This window comes from Ceratotherium simum, chromosome 36 (genome assembly GCF_057802395.1).
Source record: "Ceratotherium simum simum isolate JZ-2026a chromosome 36, ASM5780239v1, whole genome shotgun sequence".
In the NCBI taxonomy this organism is placed as follows: domain Eukaryota; kingdom Metazoa; phylum Chordata; class Mammalia; order Perissodactyla; family Rhinocerotidae; genus Ceratotherium; species Ceratotherium simum.
This window is the reverse complement of record NC_141935.1, coordinates 865170-882065: the sequence shown is the minus strand read 5'-3', so window position 1 is coordinate 882065 and position 16896 is coordinate 865170. Positions and strand designations below refer to the sequence as shown.

General features: G+C 55.8%; 1 protein-coding gene across 1 annotated transcript; it reads right to left on the bottom strand.

Annotated features, from left to right (window-relative positions):
* Window positions 1–751: 751 nt before the first annotated feature.
* On the bottom strand, window positions 752–16657 carry SYT2 (synaptotagmin 2). The gene is made up of 9 exons (XM_004438945.3): window positions 16449–16657; window positions 10044–10238; window positions 8909–9075; window positions 7286–7405; window positions 6692–6859; window positions 6191–6358; window positions 4773–4890; window positions 3657–3790; window positions 752–1713 (listed from the first exon to the last, which is right to left on the bottom strand). The coding sequence occupies exons 2-9, from the start codon at window positions 10219–10221 to the stop codon at window positions 1507–1509; spliced, it is 1260 nt and encodes a 419-aa protein (XP_004439002.1). The 5' UTR covers window positions 10222–10238; window positions 16449–16657; the 3' UTR covers window positions 752–1506.
* Window positions 16658–16896: the final 239 nt, after the last annotated feature.

Genomic DNA, 16896 nt, shown 5'->3' with positions numbered 1-16896 from the left:
CCTGAGGGCTTCATGGATGGAAGAGAGAGGCTGAAGGAAGGGACACAAGGTCAGGAGGAAGGGGACAAAGGGAAGAGGGGCTGGCCTCTGGCCACGTGGGGCTGACTCTCTTGCCCAGGCTGAAGGTTCGGAAGCGGACTCAGTGCAAACTTGAATAACACGTATATGGCTTTTTATCAATGCTGGGGACAAAAGGTGAACAGGGAATGGACACAACTGAGGGTGGGGTAGAAACCCCAGCAGGTGTCCTCAACCACCCGTTTGGAATGGATGCCCTGCTGCTTGGAATTCAGAGAGAGAGAGAGAACTCCTAAGGAGTGGTGGGGTGGAGCCTCCCACAGGTCTCCTTCCGGCACTGAGGGCAGAGCAGAGGGAGCTGGAGGTCTCAGAGATCCCCTCTAGCTCATCCGGGAAGTCTCTGCCGTCTGTCCACTGTCCTCCTCCTCCTTACTGGGACCTCGGGAACTAAGAACATTTAAACCTTCCTTTTAAAGTTCTCTGGCTCTGTACAGATAACGTGTCTTCAGACAGCGTTGATCCACTTAGATTAAAAGAGAAAACAGAAGCAAAAGCATGATGGGAAATAAATGCTTACATTCTGGAAAGGGAGAAAGCGTCTGTGTTTCCCACTGGAAGGGGGTGAAGGTCCAGGAGTTTCATTTTGGTCTTTGTGGGTAGTGGGTCTTCTGTTTCTTCACAGTTTGATATTAACCATCAACACGTGTGAGGTCCCAGGACTGACAGTGACCAATCTAGTGACTAGTTCACTTCCATGGGTGTCCTGGAGCCACACTTGTGGGGAAACCATGAATGACAGGAGGATGTCTATGATGGCATCAGGGGTTTGGTCCCAGTTCTGGAGAAATCCAGTCTCCACATCTTGCCTCCCGAACAGCCACCCACAAGGAGCACGGGAGCTCCTGGCATCTGATCAGGACTCTGAGCTCTCTCAGAAGCTGAAAGAAGATCTCCCACTTCGACCGTGGCCTTCTCTTCATTTCAGGGTCCCTGAAGAGCCTTCTCTTCCCACACAACTTCACTGTCCATGGCTCATTCCAGGAGCGCAGAGAGATGCTCACACACACACACACACACACACACACACACACACATCACTGGCCTCTGTGTTGCCTTCTCTGCCAGGAAACAGGAAGTGCTGCCATTTTGTTGGTCCAGAACACTCAAAACACAGGAAGTGCTGTGACTTTCAGCCAAAAGAGGGCTTCACCCAGGGTGAGGCTTCAGTGAAGCTTTGAAAGGGTGAGGGGAACGTGACACGGCATGCAGCAAGGATAGCTCCTGGGGCAATGATAAGAGCCAGGCTTCTCTTTCACCTCTTAGGGGACTCTCCTCACACACTCATTAGAAGGAAGTTGGTCTTTAAAAAGAGAAAAAGGAAGGAAAAACAAAGACACAACCACAACAAATGAAAAAGGAAACCTCTACGGGTGCACAACTGAGGTATTGATAGCTCTGATCTCGTCTGTGTAAGTGCTGGCGCCCTGCCTACTTATTCTTGCCCAGAAGTGCGTCCACCTCCTCCTCGGGCTTGAGCGAGTGCCACTGGGCGATGGGCCTCCGGGGGTTGGCCAGCATGTCGGACCAGTGCCGCAGCTCTGTGCCCGTGGCGTTGCTGCCCACAAAGATCTTGCCAATGGCTTCATTCTTGCCCAGCTTGTCATAGTCCAGCACGGTGACCACCACCTGGACTTTCTGCAGGGTGACAAGGGAGGGAGGGAGTCGGCAGGTGAAGACGGGGGATCCCGTGACCAACCTCCCCCTCCATTAACCTTTCCTCCAGGTGCTTGGGAGGAAAGGCCTCCCAGGGCTCCCAGCCTCCATCTCTGGCTCCACCTAAGACTGAAGCAACATGGAGGCAGAGGCCATGCCTTTCGGAACAACCTTTGTTTCCACCAACAGGCGTTGACTGCGCAGGGACTATGCTCCAGGCTCTGTGTTAGCACTCAGGAGTGGAGGGCAGTGAGGAAAAGCGAGAAGATGAATTTCCCCTCTAATGGAAGCAGTGGACACACACTCAAAAACTTACAACACAAATGATAACATTTGTGCTAGAGAGGTAAGCACAGGTATTATGGGAACTCAGAGAAGGCAACAGTCCCGCTCAGGTCAATCAGGAGATGCTTCTCGGGGGAGCTGACATGTGAACTGGGAGGTGAGGCTGAGGGTTTCTCCATGCAGAGAGAAGAGGATCCAGGAAGGAAGACTGGCCTGGGCAGAGGAATACAGACACGCGAGACCACGTGCTGTCTGGGAGACAGACATCCAGCGTCATTAGGGTACAGTGTGAGAAGCCATGAGGCAGGAGGGAGGTCGGTAGGGTAGGTTGGGGTCAGCTATGGAGTACGCCTGTCCTCCTTCAGGCAGGCGCTGGGGTGTGCTGAAGGCTTCTGAGAGGAGGGGTGGCACGGATATTTCATAACAAGACCCTGGCATTCAGGTGGAAGATTCACGGAGGAAGAAGCAACTGATGGCCAGGAGACCATCAGGGGGCAGGGGGGCTGGACACTGAGTTTCTGAGCCAAGGCAAGGGAGGAGGGGCCAGACTGGAGAGGCGATCAGGGGAGAACCAAGAGGACCCGGTCATCAGCTGGACTGGCCAAAGGGACAATCAGCACCTTCCTCCCTCCTGGCCGCAGCCAACTCAGCCTCATCCCTCAGAACCAAGCTCACTCCAGAAGCCTCCCCTGAACTGGTCACAGTCCTCTGCTCCCTGCGCCTCGGTGTTCACTGCTCCCTCTCCCGACCACAAGGTCCTTGAGAGCAAGGACCGTGTCTTACACATCTGTTTCTCAGCACCAGCCAGGCCTGGCACTCAGGAAATGCTCAGCAGAGCGTGTTGATAAACAGGAAAGGACAAAGCGCCCAGGTCTCAGATGACACCCTTGTTCTGACTTGGGCAGCTGGGTGGATGGTGGGGCCATTCATTAGGAACAGAGAATTCAGACAGAGGTGGTTTGGCTGGGAGGGACATGGAGGAGATTGGTATATTGGTTTTAGGCATGTTCCAAGTTGACATGCAGGGGCCAGTACACTTCATATCTATCTTAAGTTCTCCATAACCAGGATTTCTCTTGGCCCAACATTATTACTGAGCCTTCAAGGGAACCATCGTTCCCTTGAAGAATTCTCCACAGATGGCAACACCAACCCTGAAGATCCCCTCGGCACCCCTGCTCCCCAGCCCTCCTGGGGGAGGGAGCAGCTCGCCACAAAGAGGGAGAGACCATGACTCTCTACCTCCTCCCTCCAACCCCTGACTCCCCACCCAGACAGCTGCCGGGTGTCTCATCCTGCGGTTCAGATCCACTCATGCCCAGAAGACCCCACCTCAACACTCACAGAACTTGCTGGTGGGAGGAAAGATGGAGGGAGAAGAGAAGGGAAGGATGGAGGGGCAGCTGGGAGCAGAATGGGGCAGGATGGAGGCCCGCTGCACCACCATGTACCTCGAAGTCCTAAAGGAATGACTGGTGGGATTGTTGGGATACTTTGTGGTCTCCTCAGAAAAGAGGGTGCTCTGGAAGAGGCCCCGGGAAGGAGGCCCCAGGCAGCACACGGAGCCTGAGCCACCCCCCACCCCAGCAAGGTGGTTCCCCCTCCCGAGCCCCACGTGTGTGGCCCGACGGCCCAAGCACCTGGATCTGCTCGAAGGGGATCTCAAAGCTGAAGGACTCGTTGAAGTACGGGTTCAGGGTCTTCTTCTTCACGGTCGTCTTCTTCTTCTTGAGCCTCTTGCCGTTCTGCATCAGGTGGATCTTCACGTAGGGGTCTGTGCGAGGATAATCCAGCCCCACAGGGGTGCCCTTAGTGCCCGACCCCCAAAGGCACCACCTGCCTGGAGCTCCCGCCCACGGAGCCCAGACCCCCAGAAGCCCTGAGGCTCAGGCGACTGAGTCCAAGGATGGCCAGGGAGCATCTAGTTCAGGAGCAGCACAAAAGTGTCACCTCAGGGACCACCTCTGCTGTTGGGGTGTGGCTGCCTGCAGCACCAAGCTGGAGACATTCCTGCGTCTGAGTCAGGCCCTGGTGAGAGGGAACATGGGTGGCTTGGGGGGGGGTGTCTGTCTTGGGCAGGGGATAGAGGAGGGCTGAAGGCACAACATGCACCTGCCACCCTCAAGGCAATCCAGTCCCCCTGAGCTTGCAGACGAGAAACTGGCCGGTGGAAGGGACATGATCTGCCCAAGGTCACACGTAGGCAGTGACAGAGCTGGGCTACAGTGAGACCTGCCAGTTGGAGCCCATGCCCAGGGCTGATTCTCAGGGAGGTACAGCAGAGGCAGAGTGCCCCACCATCCCCCCGGAACACTGGACGGGGGGCCAGCCCCACTGGGAGGGCTCCCCTCCCCCTAGACGCCTCAGGGTTGAGTGGCAGAGCCTCTCCTGGAGAAGTGTCCCAGGTGTGGTGGCACAGACAGGCACCTTTGGGCCAAGCCCTTTCCACTCCCTACACTTCCCTGGGAGAAGTGGAACCCTCAGTCACGAACTCATCTGGGGGATGAAATTCTCGGATCCTTTCTTCCGTGGCCCCTAGGGTACAGCTGGAAAGCATGAAGAAGGCAGCCCAGAGGGGGCAGGGGACCCTCAGAGAAAGGGGCGGCTGGGAAGCCAGGCCTCCCCTGCTCCACGGTCCGCCCTCGGCACCCGCATTTCCTGTGCCCCGCGGCAGGGAAAGTTCTCTGCTAACTGGGCTCCAGGCAGTGCCCGGCTCGCTGGTGCCACCCAATGGCAGCCAGAAGCCCTGCACGCACCTGAAAGGCCGCCCACGTCCATCTTCTTGAGGTTCTTGGCTTCCAGGATGCAGACGGTGAGCTTCCCGGCCGTGGGCACATAGCGCAGGGACGTGCAGATGTCGCCCAGCTTCTCGGGCTGACGGGGGGAAAGGCAGGACCCGGGGTCATCTCAGCCATCCCACTGCCTCTGGCACAGCTGACCCCGTCTTGCCGAGACTAGCAAGGCAGTGTGTGTCCCCAGCTCCCCCAGGCCCAGGCCCCATGTCTGTGGTGCTCGAGGAGGTCTCTCAGCTTCTGACCTCAGGTCTCCTGCTTCAGTTCAGCAAAGCCCTGAGAGTGACAGGTGGGCACCGCAGGAGCCGTGGCCTCGGGGTCCAACAGGAGAGTGGAGCAGAGGACAGGCTGGGGGTTGGCCCGTGCGTGATGCTGGGTGGATCTGGGCGGATGTGGGGCACGCTCTAGCTCCCACCCCAGGCCCAGGCAGATGCAGGGAGGACAAGGAGAGGGCACCGGAAGACTGGGGGTCCCAGAAGCCTTCCCCCCTGGTCACCCCGCCCACTGAGGTGGCTCCTGCAGCCACTGCACCCACAGAGTGATCTGTGCTTTTAAAGCACTTCGCGTCCCTTTCCTAATGTCATTGTCACTGCCACTCTTCACGTAGACAGAGCAAGGATGCGTTGTGACCAACAAAAGACTGAGGTTCAGAGAGGGGACGACTTGCTCCATGTCCCACGACAATCCAGCCCTGGGGGCCAGGCTGCTGGTCCCGAGGTCTCTGCCAACACCAGGCTGCAGTCAGTGCTCCTCAGGGATGGGCCTCTGGGCCGCAATGACCACCCGCCACCTCCCGGGAGGTGTGCTCCCCTCCTCCCAGACGGCAGAAGCCCTGAGGAAGGCAGGAAGGATGTCTTCAGCGTGTATTCTCGCCCCTCCACCACCACCCGGTCATGTGCTGGGCACACAGCCTGGCTTGGCCGAGACAGATGACCGATGCTTGGAAGGAGCAGTGGCTACAGTGGAACAGTAGGTACACAGACAATGCTCAGTAGCTGAGTAAGTGACTGAAAGCTGTAGCAGGTGCTGGAGGACAAGCCCCCGGCCGAGAATCCTTTAGAACAAATGTGGGCTTTCCTAGTGGGGAAACTGAGGCCTGGAGTCATGAATCTCTGGCCCTTAGTGACAGCAGACCCTTAGGACTAACAGTGACCATGGTTCTCCTTCACCCGAGCACCCGAGAGACACCAACACCACCCGGTGTGAGGTGCTTTGTGGAGGTGGTTACTGCTCATCTGACAAAGAGACTGAAGAAGAGAGCCCAGCTCTGAGGGGATGAAGCAACTTGCCCAGGTCCCTCGGCTGGGATCCTAACCCGGGTCGCCTGACTCTGAAGCTGCCCTCTTCCTGTCCTTGGCCCTCCCCCGGGCCATCCCACTCACCTCCTCCTTCTCCCCGCCCTGCAGGTCCCTCCATTCCTCAATGGGCTGGCCCAGGTCCACCGTGTTCATAGGCACCTTCACCTCTCCAATGATGTCATGTTTGGAGAAGCGGTCAAAGTCGTAGATGGCCATCACCAGGGTTTTGCCCCCCAGCTCCTGGTATGGCACCTGCAGGGCACAGCAGGGTCAGGGAGGGGTCAGAGCATCTCCTGCACCTCCAGGGCTGCTGCAGACAGGGCCCCTCCCCCAGGCTCCACCCCCTGGTCGCAGGACTCCTGGTGAGTCTGTAGAGACAGACAGAAGACCTCGGGCCCTGGGGGGAGCAGAGTGCGAGGTGGGGGGGCCCCCAATTCTCCAGAGGCCCATAGTCCAGCCTGCCATTGTTCCAGACTGAGCTGGTTCCAGGGCCTCAGCCACAACTAAGGACCAAGGAAAGGTCTGCAGAACGCAGGTGGACTTGGGCTCGGGGAGGGCTGGCGTCATCCTCCCAGCCCTCCTCACCTTGAAGGTGAAGGTCTCGTTGAAGGCAGGGTTCAGTGTCTTCCGGTGGACTTTGGTCTCATACTTCTTCTTCTTGTCTGGAAGGAGGAAGACTTTGACATAAGGGTCTGAGGTGCCTCCCATGTCCAGGGCAGGCAATTCCGCAGCCTGCAGAACGCCGACGGTGAGCTGTGGAGAGAGCAGGGGTGGACCTGAGTCTCATGACTGTTCCAACACTGGATCTGGCCCCAGACCAGCATCCGTCGATCCCTCCCCAGAGCTGGGCAGTTGGGGGTTGGGGGCCAGGCTGGTCTAGAGGGGAAGACCAGTCTCCATCTCCATCCCAGGCATTGGAATGACATTTGGGGAGACCGAAGTGGAGAAGGCAGCTGATCTGCCTGAGGCTGGTGGGCAGGAGAACAGCAGAGCCAATGCCCAGAGTCCATGTCCAGGGGCACGTGCCCTGCGGCTTCCAGGCTGCCCCACTCTGTGGAAAGCAGCAATGCCTACAGGACTCGGGGGAGCCGTTTCTATCCCCTTCCCCCCAACCACCCAACCTTCCCCCCCTACCCCACCCCCGGTTCCCCACTCGGCCTCCCAGCCCAGCCCACACACCTGGTTGGCCTGGAAATCATAGTCCAGGGAAAACTGCAGCTTGCCCAGGTTCTCTGGCTCTTTCTCCTCCTCTCCTTCCCCTTCTCCCTCTGTCAGGCCTGTCTCTGCATCATCATCGTCCTGTGGGGGCTGGGGACAGGAGGGACCGGGTAAGATGGGAGAACAGTGCAGCCTAGCCTGGGGACTGTCCAGGGGCCTTGCTGCCCCACCACCCCTCAGAGCCCCAGCCTGTGTTTGGAAGACACGGCTCCACTTTGGGGGGGCATCTCTCCCTACCAGGCACAGCACTACGAGGCCAGGCATGGCGCCACATGCTCTGCAGCTTCTTGAGGTGACAGGTCCCCTGCCAGCCCCCTCCCCATGCTTCCCCCAGCTCAGGCCACCCCCTACCCCACCCTGGGCCAGACATACCGAGAGAGCAGTCCAGGCACCGGGGAGCAGGGCGAGTCCAGAGGGCAGGAGGAGAAGGAAGAAAGTGACATAAGAGAAAGTCTTGCAGCTTAGCCCAGCCCCAGTCACAGCCACTTGGTGGGAGCAGGCTGGGCTGTCCCAGGGCGTTCTGGAGCACCCCCCCCCCCCGCACTGCGGGGCCCGCACACACACTCAGAGCCATTTTGACTCCTGGCCAACTGCTTCTTGAGACTGGGCCCTCCTTCCATCCTCCATATTGATTCCTTGAGCAAGAGATTCCTCAGAACAAATGTGGGGAAGTGAAGCACAGGGGCCTCTGAGTTGTGCAAGGAGACATTTGGTATATCAGGGGCCTTTCCAGGCCGACCGACCCCAAAAGACAGGAGTAAAGAAACCAAATTATCTTGTGACTCAAGATGGACTCTGCCTGGCCCCGTCTTGGTGCCTCAGGACCGCTTTTCTGCCTCATCCGATTCTCCCTGCACCCCTGGCTAGATGCCTCCAGCAAGACATCACCCTTCAGTCCCCTCTGGCAGGAAAACAGGGGGGCTCTCCAGGGGTGACTTCCTGGGGGTGGGGGTCTCTCTTTCCAGCACTTTGTCCCAACAGCCTCCTTTGGGGTGAATACATTGTTCTTTCCCTTTGTCTTTTCAAGGGTGAGTTCCTGCTAACCCATGACTAAGTCCTCCGGCTCATCAGTGATCGGTGGACAATGTTATAGAGAGATGGAGCCAATAGGGAGGGCTTGTGGGGTTATGGGGCGGGGGGCAGTTTGGCTATGGAGCCCGGAAGCCTTTGCGTCACCTTTCATTCTCAGGAAGGTGGCCCTGTTCCTCCCTCTCCTGCGAGCCCTTCCTGATCCCCTCAGCCTGGCCCCTGTCCCTCCCCCCACTGACCCCTATCTGACCCCTTGGCCTGGCCCTGTCCCTGCCCTGTGAGCCCTACCTGACCCCTCGGCCTGACCCCCGTCCCCGCCCTGTAAGCCCTACCTGACCCCTCGGCCTGACCCCCGTCCCTCCCCCTGTGAGCCCTACCTGGCCCCTCAGCCTGGCCCCCGTCCCTCCCCACCCCAGCCCTACCTGGCCCCTCGGCCTGACCCCCGTCCCCGCCCTGTGAGCCCTACCTGACCCCTCGGCCTGACCCCCGTCCCCGCCCTGTGAGCCCTACCTGACCCCTCGGCCTGGCCCCCGTCCCTCCCCCTGTGAGCCCTACCTGGCCCCCACGCATGTCCCTCATGGTCATGGTGTTCTTCGTGCCCTTGCCCTTCTCCTTCTTGTTCCTCTTCTTCTTGCAGCAGCACTTCTTGCAGATGCAGAAGCAGCAGGTGAGGAGCAGGAGGCCAGCGACCACGGCGATGGCGATCAGGGCCCAGGGCGGTACTGCCCACAGCGAGGAGACTGGGAGTCAGCAGTGCTTGCCTTGCCGCCCCTGACCCCATAGCACTGGCCAAAATGGGTCAAGACTCTGACCCCCCAATGCCCACCCTCCACATTTGTAACACCACCCATGAGTGCTTCGCATGAAGTCGCATGTCTGTGTGACTTTCACGAAAACCTGCTCTTCTCTTAGCCTACCGCCTTTGTGCACAAGCCTGCTACCGAGAGACAGCAAACAGCGTCCATGAGGAAGAGCACCAGTGTGGCTGTACTGAGTTTTGACCAGTTTGATCTATGGAGAACCGGCTCACACTGGAGAGGATGGGATAGTCCTTATCAGACCCAGGTAGAGGAAGAGCCCCTTGGCCCCATCCCTTGTGCCCAGCCTTAAGAGGGTGACCCAGAGCCAGGAGGCCAAGATCCTTAAGGACCTAGAAGGCTGGGCTTTGCGTGACTCAACCTTGGGGCGATGGGCCCTGGGCTGCTCTCCGTGGTCCTGAAGCACCATCTCCCACCAGGGTGGCAGCTCCCCTTCACCTGGGTCTCTGGTGTCTCCTGGACAGACTTCGCCAGGAGTTCAGAAAGCAGTAGGGCTTTTATTTTCTATTTTCCAAAGTAAAGTAGTTTCAAAGTGTGACTGGAAAACTTGAAGAATGAGTTCTGTTTCATAATTTTTCATCTTCTTTTGGTTTCATCTTTTGACGGTTTTCTAAGTTATGAGAACTTTTTTGCCCTGGGAGGTTGGGGCATGCAAATTCCCTTGTTCCCTTCATTAATGCCAGTCCACACTCTCCCTACCCCATTCCTGAAGGGGATCCCCAAATAATCCATCCTGGAATCCAAACATGAGGAAAGAACCCAGCCCAGCCAAGCCCAGCCCAGTGGTGTCCCACCTTCCCCAGCCCTGCCCCGCCCACAAAGCCCTTCCTAACTCCAGCCTTGCCCACCCACTCGGCCACAGCAACACTCACAGGGGATCTTGTTCATCTCATTGAAGAACTTCTCCTTCATCTGGGCAAACATGTCCCCCTTGCTCTCCCCAGCACCCCCATTCTCGGTGGAGTTGTCCACAGGCCCGACTGGCATCATGGCGGTGGTGGTGGCAGGAGCCACAATGGGCTCCTGGTTCCTCTTGAAGATGTTCCTCATGGTGGCAGAGGGGACGGCTGTGGATAAGAGGGGAGGAGGCCGGATGAACATCCCAGAGGTCCCAGTGCAGAAAGCTCTGCCCAGAGGACCAGGAGAAGCTCTTTCAAAAGCTGGAGACTGTTAATAACAACCCCTTTATCATTCGAAGATATTTCCCATAATATTAACAATGGTGGTAAAACAACAATAATAATAGCCATCATCAAGTTAGTACATACACATGTCAGGCACTGTGCAAAGTACTTTCTGTGCTTGATCTCATTCAATCCAAACAGTACCCTCATGTTAGATTATTATACTCAGTTAACAGATGTAGAAACAGGAGTTCAGAGAGGTTGGGTGGTTTACCCAAGGTCACTTAGATAATAAGTTTTGAAACCGATGTTTGAACCAGTTGGCATGACTCCAAAGTCTGTAACTGTCACGTATCTCATTTAAACCCAACCACACAGTCTAGCAGGGAGGTGAAGTTTTACTACTGGGGACTCCCTCTCGAGCCTCTCTCCTCCTTAACTTCCCTGGCATTGCTCTGCCTAGATTCTCTGCCTGTCCCCATAACACAGCCCCCTCATCATCCCTGCCCCCAAGTCCTCTTCTGGCCCTCCTCCGGCCCTCCTCAAGTCCTCCTCCGGCCCTCCTCCAGCCCTCCTCCAGCCCTCTGCAGGTCCTCCTCCGGCGCTCCTCCAGCCCTCCTCCGGCCCTCCTCTGGCCCTCCTCCGGCCCTCCTCAAGTCCTCCTCCGGCCCTCCTCCAGCCCTCCTCCAGCCCTCTGCAGGTCCTCCTCCGGCGCTCCTCCAGCCCTCCTCCAGCCCTCCTCCGGCCCTCCTCTGGCCCTCCTCAAGTCCTCCTCCGGCCCTCCTCAAGTCCTCCTCCAGCCCTCCTCCAGCCCTCCATGACTCTCTTCAACCTTCCGCTCTCTTCATGGCTCTCACGCAGGCTTTGTTTGAATCTCCCCTCTAGGGAGGTGGTGCCCACATCTGTGTCTCCAGCCACGTCCTCCCCTGGGCTTCAGCCCCCAACTCTCGACTCATCTCCAGGCCTGCCCCCTCAGTACAGCCGCATATTAGCTTTCCTACTCAAATAAGTGGTATTCAGTAATAATAAAAGTAATCCACGCTTATTGTAGACAATTTGGGGGGAGGGAGAGAGATTGAGAGAAATTCCCCATGATTCTCCCATCCAGAGAGAACTCAGGTTAGCATTTTGGAGCATTTACAACAGGATTTTCTCTGAGGTCTCTCAGACCTCGCTATACTATATATAATTTGGCATTCTGCCTTTTTTTAATATAAAATTTTATGATAAACCTTTTTCTTTATCATTAAAAATTTCCTTTATTATTAAATAGCTAAATATACCCCACTACACAGTAGTACCATATTTATTTCACCATTCCACTGTTAGACATTTAGATGGTTTCCAAGTGTTTGTTTGCTAGTAAAAATGGTGCTGTGATGGTCTTCACATAAGGTAATGTGCCCACGAGTTTTCAAACTCTGCCCTGCTCCAGTCCTGTCCTCTCCACCGAGCTATTTCTGCTTCTCAAAGTGGGGGACATGCCTCCTCCAGTAGCCCCTTGAGGGGCTTGTGTTGACAGAGTCTGCGTTGACATCAGCATCCCTCTGTCGTGAGCACACAGTGGTGCCCAGGAGGTATTCGTTGACAGCAGTGTACACCCAGAGGTGCTCGGTTGTAAGAAGCAGCAGCACATCTCCTAGAAGCATCAGTTTTACCTAATGGCAATTTAAAGTATTATTTTTTTATTAAAACAAACAAATATTACAGAGTAGGATACAAACAGCACAAGAATTTTAAAGGTAAAAGACTTTCCTCACTGCATGTCAGAGATGAGTTAATTCTCTGCTACACTCAGGGTTCTTCTGAGGGAAAGTTTGGGGAGCTCTGAAGTTCTGTCCCGTCCTTTAAGAACCCGAGTCCTCGTCCCCCAGGAGACTGCTCTCACCTTTGAGTACTGCTGGTGACCTGTATGTGGAGGCAGACGCATATTCACTCACTCACTCACCCTCACCCAGCATTTATTAAGCTCTTATTATATGCCAGGTTAAAATAGCCTTGATCCTAAAACTTGTCTTGAAACGAAAAATGAAGGTGCACTGGGCCTCACCTTGGGGGTGCGGACCGTCCCCTCTGGTTTGATGAGAACAACAAGTAGCCACATCATGAAACAAAGATGTGTGTCCAGGGCCCTCTGCCGTCTCCGTCTCTCTGCACCCCACCACACTGTCCAGGACCCCCAGGACCTTTCTTTAAAAGAGCTTTATTGAGATATAATTTACATACCATATAATTCAGTCATTTCAGGTGTACAGGTCGGCGGTTTTCAGTATATTCATGGAGTTGTGCAACATTTCCAAAATCTAATTTTAGAACATTTTCACCACCCCAAAAAGAAACCCCATACTCATTATCAGTCATTCTCTATTCCCACCCTCCTCCCAGCCCTCAACCACCACTCATCTGCTTTCTGTCTCTATCAATTTCCCTAGTCTGCACTTTTCATATAAATGGAATCATACAATATGTGGCATACAATATACTTTCTTAATTTCATTTTTGGATTGTTCATTGCAATTGTATATGAATAAAATAGATTTTTGTATATCGATCTTGTGTCCTGCCACTTCGCTAAACTCATTTATTCGTTCTAATAGTTTGTGTGTGTGCACGCGTGTGCGAGCGAATATTCCTTAGGGTTTTCTATATTTAACATCATGCAAATGGAGATAGTTTTACATCTTTCTTTCCAGTCTGGATGCCTTTTATTTCTTTTTCTTCCTTAATTGCTTTGGCAAGAACCTCCAGTACAACGTTGAATAGAAGTGTGGTAAGAGTGGGAATTCTTGTCTTTTTCCTGATTGTAGGGGGAGCGTTCAGTCTTTCTCCATTAAGTATAATGTTAGCTATGGGCCTTTGTAGATGCCATTTATCAGACACAGCTCTCAGGGCATTGTTCCAGATTCTCCCTCCTAACCACACCCGGCTTGGCAGTCCTACCCCTCCTGCACACGGCTCCCCCCCCACCACACGCCTGGCCCTGCAGCCCCAGCACCCTCTCCCCTCACTGAGTGGGTGGGAGGTGGCACAGACGGCGGAGAGGATGACGTGACTCCCAGGAATGCCCACCGCTTGCCAGATGACTCTAAACAAATTTTTCTGAAACTCAAATAAAAATTGCAGAAAATAATACCTACTTTTTAAAACTGCTGTGAAAATTAAAAGAATAAATTTGATTGTGTCTGGCACAGAGACTATGTTCAATAAATGTGGGTTGGACCTGAATCTGAGAAGGCACCCTTATAAGGTGCCTGGAAGTGGCCTTGGCACAGTAGAGGTACCCAAGATCCACACTGGGTGTGACCTTCTCTCAAAGAGCTGACCATCCAGAAACCACGGGCTGAGAGGCATAATGGGATACAGTGAACCATCCAGCAACGCAGGAGCTGCATGTCCAGAGGTTCAGGGAACACCACAGACCGGGATATAAGATGGGAGAACCGCAGCTTAGGAGGCCTTCAAGTCCAAGAAAGGGGGACTGGACTTCCTCCTGTGCCCAGCAGGAACCACTGAAGGTTTCTGAGCAGAGGCGTGGCCTGATCTGTGAAGAGGGGGTCTCTGGGAAGATAGGTGTGCAGGGAGCGGAGGAAGTGAGGCTGGAGTGGGTGGCCAGCAGGGGCTAGTTCAGCAGACCAGCCGGAGATGGTGTGGACCCATACCAGGGTAGGCGGGGGAGGGGTGGAGTAGAGAGGACAAATGTGAGACATACTCATTCACTCATTCATTCATTCCGCAAATATCTACTGAACTCATACCATGCTTTCCTTGTGGAACTTACCATAAAGTGGAGATTAAATACTTGCACATAAATGAACGTAACATTGTAATTGTGAGAAATGCCATAAAGGAGAGACACTTGGTGGCGTGAGATTATAATGGGGCATATTGGACCTAATCTGGGAGAGTAAAACTGCTTTCCTGGGGATCTGATGACTGAACCGAGACGTGAGGGATGAGAGGGAAGTGTGCATGCGAAGAGGAGAGGAATGAGCAGCCTGAGCAGAGAGAAGAGCATGTGCAAACGCCTGGGGGTGGGACACGGTGTGGTGAGTCCAGAGCCTAAAGGAGCAGAGTGGCTGGAATGGAGGGAACGTGGGTCAAGATGAGGCTGGAGGATGGGCAGGGCTGGACCAGGCACATAACTTAACAGGCCACAGCAGGGAGTTTTGTCTTCAACCCAAGAGGAATGGGAAGCTGCTGGCGGGTGTAGGATGTGGGTAATGTGTGCAAATTCACACTTTGAAAATTTCACTTTGGCTGTAGTGAGTGAAACAGGTTAGAATGGAGCGTTACCCCAGAGAGGAGAAAGAGCTGAAAGCAGCCAATAATGGATGTCTCGTCATCCCTGAGCTCTGGGGAGAGACAATACAGTGTCCAGGGGGCCCCGGGGGATGACAGGCCACTGCTGAGTGGGCACGCAGGCCGCTAATACAGCAGCAGCTGAGGTTGGGGCTCTTCTGGGGCCCGGAGCCAGAACGCCCTTCTAACTCCACGGGGTCAAAGCTGCCCGGATAGCGGGGAATAATGAAGCTGCCTGGGAAGGTGGCTCCTGATGAAAGGCGGGCGCGGGCACCAGGCCCCCTGCTCAGTCACACGTCCAGTCACAGCAGCAGGGGCTCGGACCACCAGCCCGGGGTCACCCTGCTCCCCTCCCGCCCCCACCCCCACATCCAGGACGTCTGCAGACTACTCCACTCACGGGGTTCTCCACGTTCACCACTTCCCGCCCCTCCCCCACGCAGTTCCTGCCACACCGGCCGGCTTGCTGCCCGTCACTGCTCACCACTCACCCTCCGACCTCGCGGCCTTTACAGCCACTTTCCCTCAGCTCTTCTGGCAGAAATCTCCCCGCCTCCTGGGCACCATCATTCCCACCACGGCCCCTCAGGCCAGGAGCTTTCCCCACCTCCCACATCCTCCTGGCTCTCATTTTGTGACTCTCACTTGATAAAACACCACTGGAGAAATGCCCCTGCTGAGCCTGAATGTCCATGTGCCCCAGGTTCCCATGTGGAATCCAAGGCTCAGGGTGCTGGTGTTTAGGGTGGGGCCCGTGGGAGGGGATCAGGCTGTGAGGGTGGAGCCTCTTGCAGGGGGTTAGTGCCTGAGTAAGAGGTCAGAGAGCTGCTCGCCCTCCGCCTCTAGAGGATACAAGGAGAAGCGGCCGCGTACAGGGGGGAAGAGGGTCCTCCCCCGAACCCGGGCACGCCGCCACCGATCTTGGACTCCCAGCTTCCAGACTGAGAAATGAACAAGTGTTGTTGACAAGCTGCCTGGTTTACAGCACTCATTACAGCAGCCGCGCTGACGGAGACACCCACCCGAGTTCTCCTCTGCAGCGCCCCCAGACCACGGACCCGTGAGGGTCCCGCAGGAGGACGGAGAGCTCACGATGGATTCGGGCATCACCTGGCCCCTCAGCACTACACAGAACCCTCAGTACGTGCTCCCCCTCAGTCACTCTGCCTCCTTTCATAATGGACACTGCGAATTCCTGCTTGCACAGACCTGTGGCTCGCCCACGCCTCACCACCCTTCTCGCCCCCACCCCCGCCAAACCACAGACCTCCATACACATTAACGCCCCTCTCCTGACCTCGCTCCAGCCGCGGACTTTCCTCCTGTCTGAGGCCAGTCCCTGGCCTGCGAGGATCTCTCTGACCTTGCCAGGAGACCTTGGCAATCCCTGTTCCTTCTTACGCTCAACCTTCCCCGTTCCCACTGCTGGATCTTTCCCATTTTAAAACACCACCAACCAGTGAAGACCCTCCCGCCCCTCCTGCCTGCTGCCTCGTCTCCCCTTCCCTTCAGGGAAGAGGATACAAGCCCCCGATGCCTCGCCTCCTCTCCCTCCGCTGCAGCCTCTGCCCGTCGCTCCCCATGTGGCTCTGTGTACAGTCATGAGTGACTGCAAGGCCACTGCACCCAGAGGCCTTCTCATTCTGGTCGCACTTGACCCCTCCGTCCCCTTGAACACCACTCCCCGATTTCACCATAATTCTGGCTCTCGTTTTGTGACTCTCACTTGATAAAACACCACTGGAGAAACGCCCCTGCTGAGCCTGAATGTCCGTGTCCCCCAGGTTCCCATGTGGAATCCAAGGCTCAGGGTGCTGGTGACTAACCAGCATTCTAACCATAATTCTGACTAACCTTCCAGTTGCCTCCAGGTCTGCCCTGGGCCTTCTCTTCTCAGGCCGGTGCCCTGGGTGGTCTCCTCCACACCGGCCTCAGCAATACCCCCATTCTGACGTCTGTCAGAGCTCGACTCTCCTCGGAGCTCCAGGCCCGAGGTCCAGCTGGCCCTGGACGTGTCCACTCCACTCCCTGTATCTACTCTTGCTCACCGCCCACCAGTTCTGTATGCGCCACCACAGCAATCTCTGTAAAATAGAAAGCTGACATGTCATTGTGGTTAACAGCCACTCTGGGAACACAAGCCAAAATCCTGGGTGTGGCCTACAAGGCCCTCGTGTTCTGTATGCAGCTTCGCTTCCTCTCCTCCGGGCCTCTAACGCCAACCACACGTGCCATCTTTCATCTCTTCTAACACCGAGTGTCAGACCCACGCACGCCAGGGCCTCTGCACACACTGTGCCCC

Excerpts from the sequence above, each read along its gene's own strand:
- SYT2 (XM_004438945.3), bottom strand. The coding sequence starts at position 10,221 with ATGAGGAACATCTTCAAGAGGAACCAGGAGCCCATTGTGGCTCCTGCC. Across the intron at positions 7,406-8,908 it reads GGGACATGCGTGGGGGCCAG|GACGATGATGATGCAGAGAC; the intron begins GTAGGGCTCACA and ends CAGCCCCCACAG. Across the intron at positions 3,791-4,772 it reads GGACGTGGGCGGCCTTTCAG|ACCCCTACGTGAAGATCCAC; the intron begins GTGCGTGCAGGG and ends ATCCTCGCACAG.